Source organism: Mauremys reevesii, linkage group 3 (genome assembly GCF_016161935.1).
Source record: "Mauremys reevesii isolate NIE-2019 linkage group 3, ASM1616193v1, whole genome shotgun sequence".
Classification (NCBI taxonomy): Eukaryota; Metazoa; Chordata; order Testudines; family Geoemydidae; genus Mauremys; species Mauremys reevesii.
Window position 1 is genome coordinate 106,687,722 of NC_052625.1, and position 9,680 is coordinate 106,697,401.

The 9,680-nt window shown below is 44.2% G+C and overlaps 1 protein-coding gene across 9 annotated transcripts in view; it reads right to left on the minus strand.

The window, feature by feature from the left end:
* Positions 1-8,813, minus strand: part of ARFGEF3 (ARFGEF family member 3) — a 118,324-nt gene extending 109,511 nt beyond the window's left edge. For 7 of the 9 annotated variants that reach the window (XR_005596986.1, XM_039532496.1, XM_039532495.1 and 4 more), the window contains exons 1-2: positions 7,979-8,812; positions 3,524-3,578 (exon numbers count right to left, since the gene is read on the minus strand). Coding sequence is in view for 8 of the 9 variants with exons in the window: in XM_039532496.1 (XP_039388430.1) it covers positions 3,524-3,578; positions 7,979-8,063 (140 nt within the window). In the remaining variant the exon portion in view is untranslated. Of the gene's footprint in view, positions 1-3,523; positions 3,579-7,978 lie in introns of all 9 variants that reach the window. The other 2 variants (XM_039532493.1, XM_039532490.1) reach the window with 1 other exon arrangement.
* Between the last annotated feature and the right edge of the window lie 867 nt (positions 8,814-9,680).

Consider the following 9,680-nt stretch of genomic DNA (forward strand, 5'->3'; position numbering starts at 1 on the left):
CCACCGCCAGCAGCAGCATAGAAGTAAGGATGGCAAGGTATAGTATTGTGATGTGAAAAAAAAAAAAAAACACTACAGTGAACACACTATGCCAAAGATGGGAAGATAAAGGGCCAGACTTACTCCTACTTCAGCCATGGTGCAAAGCAGGTCACCTGAAAATTACTCAGGTGTGGTGGAGTTCTCAGCTGGCATGAAGCTGGCTCCTACCCCAGCTGTCCCCTGCCCTCCATTCTGACACAGGCTGCATGTCTGGATGGAAGAGAGTGTGCATGGGATGAAGCAGAGCAAGATGCACTCTGCCAGTTCTGTACTGACATATGGTTCCACAGGGATCGTATCCAACTGGCATAAATCAGAGCAACCTCTAGGCTGCTTTAGTTTATCCCCGGGCACTCAATGAATTATAGAGACATAACTGGATCTGCGATCCCCCAACTCTCCACATACACTTGCCGAGTGCATCTTGGAAGATTAACAAATCTGTTCCCAGATTCTCAGTGTTCCCAGTACTTGGCATTTGAAGTTATTAGAGTTGGTTGGAAATTCTGACAATACTGATGCATTGAAACTGAAACATTTTGTGGAGATGGTTTGTTTTTTAACAAATTTGCAATGGAAATGTACCTGTTTTCCTGCCAGCGTGCCCACCTGGCTCTTTGGGAGCTCACCTAGCAGGATGGCAACCCTTTATCTTAGGCCACTTTCTAAGGCTTTTGATACTGTCTCATATGATCGTCTCATAAACTAGGGAAATACAACCTAGCTGGAGCTACAACAAGGTGGCTGCATAACTGGTTGGAAAACCAGTGCCAGAGAGTAGTCATCAGTTGTTCACAGTCGAGCTGAAAGGACATATTGAGTGGATCCCGCAGGGATCGGTCCTGGGTCCAGTTTCCTCACTAATCTTCATAAATGATTTAGATAATGGCATAGAGAATATATTTATAAAGTTTGAGGATCATAACAAGCTGGAGAGGGTTGCAAGTGCTTTGGAGGATAGGATTAAAATTCAAAATGATCTGGACAAACTGGAAAATGATCTGAAATAAATTAGGATGAAAAATAAGGACAAATGCAAAGTACTCCACTTCGGAAGGAACAATCAGTTGCACACATACAAAATGGGAAATGATGGCTTAAGAAGGAGTACTGCAGAAAGGGACATGGGGATCAGAGTGGATCACAAACTAAATATGAGTCAACAATGTAGCACTGTTGCAAAAAAAAAAAAAAAAAAAAAAAGCAAACATTATTCTGGGATATATTAGCAGGAGTGTTATAAGCAAGACACGAGAAGTAACTCTTACACTCTACTCCATGCTGATAAGGCCTCAGTTGGAGTATGGTGTCCAGTTCTGGGTGCCACATTTCAGGATAGATGTGGACAAACTGGAGAAAGGCCAGAGAAGAGCAACAAAAATGATTAGAGATAGAAAACATGACCTACGAGGGAAGAGTGAAAAAATTGTGTATGTGTGAGACATAAAAACATTTTTCAAATACATAAAAGGTTGGTACATGGAGGAGGGAAAAGAATTGTTCTTCTAAACCTCTGAGGGTAGGACAAGAAGCAATGACTTAAATTGCAGCAAGGGAGCTTTAGGTTGGACATTAGGAAAAACACTGTCAGGGTGGTTAAGCACTGGAACAAATTGCCTAAGGAGATTCCCCAACCTCCATCATTGCAAGTTTTTAAGAACAGGTTAGACAGACACCTGTCAGGGATGGTCTAGTTATTACGTAGCCCTGCAATCATGGCAGGGCGACTGGGCTAGATGACTTGTTGAGGTCCCTTCCAATCCTACACATCTATGATTCTACGACAGGGAGCCAACATCCTGGAAGACCTGAGCGCCCCAGCTCCTAAGCTCCCATCTCAGGCTCCTCTGAAACTCAGTTAGTGGACTGCCACCGAGTCAGGCTCCAAAGGCTCCCAGAATTTTGGCTCCCTTTCAGCCTATCAGGTGATCTGATGAGGAGCCAGGAACCTGGAAGCCATGTTCTAAATCTCCAAGGCTCTCAGGTTAGCCAGGACTCAGAGTGCTTCCAGACACCTGCTTCCTCCACAGCTCACCAGGCAGTCTGACAGGGAGTCAGAACCTGGAAGCCCTGGTTGCTCCAGCTCCCAGCTCAGCCAGTGCAGACCTGCAGATTCCCAACTGCCCTTCAGCTCACCAGTCTGACTGAAGAGGAAGTAGCTTGGAAGAGCTAGCTCCCAAACTCCTAGGCTTGTAGCTCCTCAGCAGCCTGGGCTCCCAGGGTCCACGGCTCCAGGGCAGTCCACCAGGCTGACTGCCCCAGAGCTGGGACGCCATTCCCTTTCATGGGAGATTGTGAAATGTTTGAATTTTATTCCAAATCAGAATGAAATCAGATTTCAAAATATCAAAATCCTCCACAAAATGGAATTCCTTTCCCCACCCCACCGTACCCTATGCCAGACAATCCACATATACCTCCAAAAGATGACTGTAAGAGGAAAAAACCATGTCCTCAGAATCAATTGTGAGCACCATGCCACTGACAGTGAATTCTGAAGGTAAGATCAGAGGTTTAGGGTGCAAGCTGGCACACAAAGGGGGTCTATACTAGGCTTCTTTCTGAAAAAACTGCTCCCTCTGCTACAGCTCGTCACTTGGCAGTGCTAGTGCAGGAAAGGCTCCCATGGCTGCTGCTACCTGTTTTAAAACCATTCTGTTTATCCCTGTTCTGAGCAAGTTTCAATGATGTGGTAGTAAAAGCACCAGTTGCTGCCAGAGCCTTGTCTAGCCTAGCAGTCCTGATGTCGCTACCACCCGTGCAACTGCACCTGGGATAACAAGGCAGTGAGATCTGTCAAGAAAGAAAAAAGTCTAGTGTAGACAAGCTTAAAAGCTTAGACTTGCTAAGGAACCCTAAAGCAACTTATGAACTAAAACTCAAACTGAAACAAAAGACCATGGATTTCAAACCTAAAAAGTGACCATTTGGAAATCATATCCTTTTCTCAATCTCAATTTACTGCTTAGCTAACAATGAGAGTTCACTGCCACTTTATAATACGGAAGATTGAATAACTAAAATAATAATACTTAGCTCTTATACAGCATTTTTCATCAGGAGATCTCAAGGTGCTTTACAAAGGAAGTCAGTATCTTTATCCTTGCTTTTACAGATGGAGAAACTGAGGCACAAAACGATGCAGTGACTTGCCCAAGGTCACTCAGCAGGCCAGTGGCAAAACCAACACTAGGTTTCCTGAGTCCCAACACATTGTTCTATCCCTAAGACCACACTGCCTGTCCCAATGATTGCTAATTTCCAGTACACACTGAATGATCCAGATTTAACAACACAGTATATGAGACTGAAAGGAGCAGTGAGAATAAACAGGCTTCCATCATGAGTGTCATTCTGCCACAGTCCAGCCTTCCTTTCTCACTGAACATCAGTAATATACTTCTGTCCATTTCCGACCGTTTTTGTAGGCTTTGCCAAAACCCATGACGTCACATGATCCAAGACATTTATGTTTCCTTACCGCAGCTGATATGGAGGGATCTTGGTAGCAGCAGCATCAGAAGATTCCAAAGTTTCTGTATGAGTAAAGGAAAGAATAAGAATGTTAAAGGAGACAATGTATTCAGGATCTAGAGACTCTACATTTCCACAGTTTTGAATTATTGTTCCCAAACCTGGCTCCTATCAATTAATCAATCATCAGTTAATTTACAACTTACAATTTCAAAAAATTCTCTGTGAGCCTGACCCTGTGTGAGGTATTGCGTGCTTTTCTTATTGTAGGGAACCCTTCTAGATGTAAGCATGGTGACATATACAGGACCCCGGAACAGGATAGTCTATCTACAAACTTGCTCCAAAATAACAGCAGCTGTGGATTACAAATGATTTCATTATTGCAGTCCAAATCTGTGTGTGGACACTGTTCCAAAATCAGCATTCACCTGGACTTGCAACAAAATAACTAAACTGGTTTTAGGATATTGATTTAGTTACATTGGTGCAAGTTTACGTATAGATTAGGACTGTCAATTAATCGCTGCTAACTCATGCGATTAACTCAAAAAACTAACTGCGATTAATAGCACTATTAAACAAACAAATTTATTAAATATTTTTGGATTTTTTTCCTCTACATTTTCAAATATATTGATTTCTATTACAACACAGAATACAAAGCGTACAGTGCTCACTTTACATTATTTTTATTACAAATATTTGCATTGTAAAAAACAAAAGAAACAGTATTTTTCAATTCCCCTCATACAAGTACTGTAATGCACTCTACCATGAAAGTGTAACATACAAGTGTAGATTTTTTTTGTTACATAACTGCACTCAAAAACAAAACAATGTAAAGCTTTAGGGCCTACAAGTCCACTCAGTCCTACTTCTTGTTCAGCCAATCGCTAAGACAAATAAGTTTGTTTACATTTATGGGAGACACTGCTGCCTGCTTCTTATTTACCAATGTCACCTGAAAGCGAGAACAGGCATTGCAGGGTATTTACGTGCCAGCTATGCTCAACGTTTATATGCCCCTTCATGCTTCGGCCACCATTCTGGAGGACATGATTCCATGCTTATGATGTTCGTTTAAAAAACAGTGCATTAATTAAATTTGTGACTGAACTCCTTGGGAGATTACTGTTTTACGCACATTCCCTGTTGTTTTACGCACACTCTGCCATATATTTCATGTTATGGCAGTCTCGGATGATGACCCAGCACATGTTGCTTGATTTACGAACAGTGTCACTGCAGTTTTGACAAAACACAAAGAAGGTACCAATGTGAGATTTCTAAAAATAGCTACAGCACTCGACCCAAGGCTTAAAGAATCTGAAGTGCCGTCCAAAATCTGAGTGGGACGAGGTGTGGAGCATGCTTTCAGAAGTCTTAAAAGAGCAACACCCTGATGCAGAAACTACAGAACCAGAACCATCCCCTCAAAAAAAAAATCAACCTTCTGCTGGTGGCATCTGACTCAGATGATGAAAATGAGCATGCATCTGTCCGCTCTGCTTTGGATTGTTATTGAGCAGAACCTGTCATCACCATGGATGCATATCCCCTGGAATGGTGGTTGAAGCATGAAGGGACATATGAATCTTTAGTGCATCTGGCACGTAGGCTGTGGCTACACTTAGCGCTTCAAAGCGCTGCCGCGGCAGCACTACCGCGGCAGCGCTTTGAAGCGCTAAGTGTAGTCAAAGCGCCAGCGCTGGGAGAGAGCTCTCCCAGCGCTGTCCGTACTCCACCTCCCTGTGAGGCATAACGGACAGCGCTGGGAGCCGCGCTCCCAGCGCTGGGGCTTTGACCACACTGGCGCTTTGCAGCGCCGCAATTTGCAGTGCTGGAGAGGGTGTGTTTTCACACCCTGTTGCAGCGCTGCAAATTTGTAAGTGTAGCCAAGCCCGTAGATATCTTGCCATGCGAACACCCATTCTCACTTTCAGGTGACATTGTAAACAAGAAGCGGGCACCATTATCTCCCGCAAATGTAACCAAACTTGTTTGTCTGAGCGATTGGCTGAAGTAGCACTGAGTAGACTCGTAGGCTCTAAAGTTTTACATTGTTTTATTTTTGAATGCAGTTTTTTTTGTACATAATATGACATTTGTAAGTTCAACTTTCATGATAAAGAGATTGCATTACAGTACTTGTATTAGGTGAATTGAAATATACTATTTCTTTTGTTTTTTCAGTGCAAATATTTGTATTCACAAATAAATAGAAAGTGAACACTATACACTTTGTATTCTGTGTTGTAATGGAAATAATATTTGAAAATGTAGAAAACATCCCAAAAATATTTAAATAAATGGTATTCTATTATTGTGTAATTGTGCAATTAATTGTGATTCATTTTTTAAATCGCTGGACAGCCCTAGTATAGATCAACCCCAGCACTGATTTACATTGCTTGAACTCTCTCTCTTGAGTAACAGCCTCTCTGAAAATTTGTGTGCAGCTCATTACACTTGGTTTATTTTCACTAATACAGGCACTCATTTTATTAGATAGTTAACAACAAGGTATGTGCAGTGAGGTGCTCTCAGAACTAACCTCTTAGCATAAATTAGTGGTTGAGAAGTCACAGTACAAAAAAATTGCATTGTAACAAAATGCACATTCATCAAAAGACACCTTATGTATGTGGTCACTGAGAACTAAGAAAAAATACTTTCCATGTATTGTACTTGGTATACCATCCAACCAGCCTTATCCTTGTATGGAAGATACATATTTTTAAAGAATTCAGTGTTATATTAGACGGAATGGTTGCATGTTATTAAAACAAGCAGTAGTTCTGCAATCATCTTGTTTGCTCAGCATCTCTATCACTGGCACTTTTGAATGGTAAAATATTACTTCTCTTTCCAGTGAAAGAACTTAAGGGTCTACCAGATCTTGCTCTCAAAGAAAGGTGTTAATAATTCCAGTGTAATCACCAAACACACAGTTCCCTTCATATAAATACTAAAATATCCATAAAATAGGCTTATGGTGGTTTGAGTCTGAGAAGGGAAAAAAGCTACATATCAAGTGAAAAATAAATGAATAGCTGTTTATACACATATTTATACTGCTCCAATCTCAGTAGTGTCTAGGCACCAATATGGAAAGGTGGATTTCCTCTGAAATCACTGGACTGTAGCAAATCACGGTTTGGCCACGCAGGGCAACCTGTACTTTTAAAAATGACATCAGATGACTGAATCACAGCATATACATTTGAGGGATAACAATAAGTTACCTGCCAGTGAAACATAAGTTTATTCATTTTTTATTCTCTCTAGTTTTAACATATCATGTGATTCACTGCAATTAGAATGCACCTGAACACGAGATGATGAATCACTGAAAACAGTAAAAGCAAAAGCTTTTTGTGTTATAAAAAAAAGGGGGGGGGGAACATTAGCTTGACACCTGTGAGAGATGAGTAATTCCTCTACCCAGAAGTACTGCAACCTCAACAGCTGTCCTCATTAAGTCATTATACCTCCTTTTCAAATTTAATTAGCAGTTGTAACACCCTTTCATATGTTAATAGCTAACCCTATACAATCTATGCCAGTGGTTCTCAAACTTTTTTTTTACTGGTGATCCCCTTCACATAGCAAGCCTCTGAGTGCAACCCCCCTTATAAATTAAAAACAACTTTTTATATATTTAACACCATTATAAATGCTGGATGTAAAGCGGGGTTTGAGGTGGAGGCTGACAGCTTGTAACCCCCCATGTAATAGCCTCATGACCCCCTGAGGGGTCCTGACCCCATTTGAGAACCCCTGGTCTATGCCCAGTTGGTGTTGGACCATGTAAGCTCCCCAGTGTTATGTCAACCAGGCAGTTTGGGTCATTCCCTTCCTAACAGTTGTAAGTGAGCCTGACAAAAGAATTTACTTACCTGGCAACTAAGGTAAATGCAATTAAGGTATTTCAATAAAACCACTGGTGCTACAAGTGCAAGGAAACTGCCTGCAGTGGGCTCACATCAGCCTTCCAGCAGTGGTGAACCACTGAGTCATACACCTGCAAGCTCATATATGTTCCTCGAAAAATATATAATTAAATACAATCCTACTTAAGACTGTCTGCGCCCTGGCTGGAAAAGAAAACAATGCAAACAACTCGGTTTCCCTGACCTATTGGAGCTCACGCTGAAGGGCAACAAATCGATAGCAATGTGTGCATTAGCGCCTCCAAAGTGGGGGGGGAAGGGGAATCCTTTAGCACAGGTCTGGCTTAGGGGTATCTTTAAATCAATGGGAGAAAGGACCCAAGAAATGGTAGGTAGAGATTTCCCAGGCACGGCGGGTGCACAATGGGAAACGCTGCAAATGCATTACCAGCGTACCCATAATGGGAGCCGGGCAAAGCAGGGGGCTGGCTGCTCTCTGGCGGGGGCGCGGGGGCTGGGGCATGCACCGGGAGAAAGCGCCAGGGGGCAGGTGCCCGCTTCCTTACCAATGGCCCAGCCGCAGCTCTCCTTGATCGCTTTGTGTTTGTTCCCCGACGCTTCCTTCTGCAGCTTCCTCAGGATTTCTTCCATCTTGGCTCCCCGAGGGACGCTGCGCTCCGCGGCACGGAGACGCGGCTGCGGAGGGCAGGGCAGAGCAGAGCGGCTGTCGCCCCTTGCCCGGCTCTAAGCGGGGACGGCGCGCAGCATCCTGCCCCGGGCGCGCTGCTGCTGCTGTTGATGAATCACGCTCAGCTCCATGACGGAGACACGTCCGCTTGTGCCGCTGCCTCCTCCCCCGCGGGCAGGTCCCTGCGGTGCAGCCGGGCTCCGGCAGGCGGCGGGAGGTGTCGCTGCTGCCGCTAGGAGGCCGAATCCTCAGCCCCGGCCAGCGCCTGCCTGGAGCCGGGCTCCCCAGACCGGAGAGGCCCCGGGAAAAGCTGGCCGAGGCGTCCCTAGCCCGGGAAGGGGCTGGACGGGGGAGGGAGCGCGAGCGCGCTTGGCTGGTCTCAGGAGCAGAGCACAGATGTGTCCGGGCTTTCCCGCCCGTGCACACCTGCTCTCGCCACTGCAAACTTATGTTCCTGTAACTACGTGGCTCAGGGGCGGGGGAGAGAGCCGGCTCTGTTGCACAGCCCAGGGCCTGCGGCTATCACAGCCCACAGCATAGCCGCTCCCATGGTGAACTGTCACTCCACGTAATGCTGTTCCCTAAGCCCAAGGCAATCGCCTCCTCTTGCCAGCCCTGGGTGCGCAGGCAGCGCTGAAACGCTCTCCGAAGCGACCTGGCGATTACAGGGCACTAAGAAACCCCCGGCCTGTTTTCATTGTGTATTTAGGGCCTCATCCTGCTGCCTTTGGTGTCGGTGGTTAAAATCTCACCGTCTTCAGTGGGATCAGGAGCAAGCCCTAAATACTAACAATTCCCTGTTGTGTGCAGAATTAGTTTAAAGGAATAGTGTCAATCTTGAAACCATACGTTGTAAATGAAGCATAAAAGTGGCCATATTGGGTCAGAGCAATGGTCCATCTAGCCCAGTATCCCATCTCCAACAGCAGCCAATGCCAAGTGCTTCAGGTGGAGTGTACAGAACAAAGCAGTTTTAGAGTGATCCACTACTGTCTTCCCCTCCCAGCTTCTGACAGTCACACGCTTAGGTCACCCAAGCATGGGGTTGCATCCCTAACTGTCCTGGCTAATAGCTGTCAGTTGATGGACCTATCCGCCATGAACTTATCTAGTCTTTTTTATAACCCAGTTTTATTTTTGTCCATCATAACATCCCATGGCAATGGATTCCACACGTTAATTGTGTGTTGCGTGAAAAAGTACTTCCTTATGTTTGTTTTAAACCGTCTGCCTATTAATTTCATTGGGTGACTCCTGATTCTATACTGTGAAAAGGTGTAAATAACACTTCTCTAGTCACTTTTTCCGCACTGTTCATTATTGTATAGATTTCTATCATATCTGTCTCCTTTCTAAACTGAACAGTGCTAACCTTTTCACTCTCTCCTCATATGGAAGCCATTCCATGCCCTTGATTTTTTTTTCTGCCCTTCTCTGAACCTTTTCCAGTTCGACTACAGTATATTGTTTTTGAGATGAGGCAACCAGAACTGGACACAGTTTTCAAGGTGTGGGCATAACATGTATTTATATAGTGGCATGATATTTTCTGTCTTATTTTCTATCCCTTTCCTAGTAGT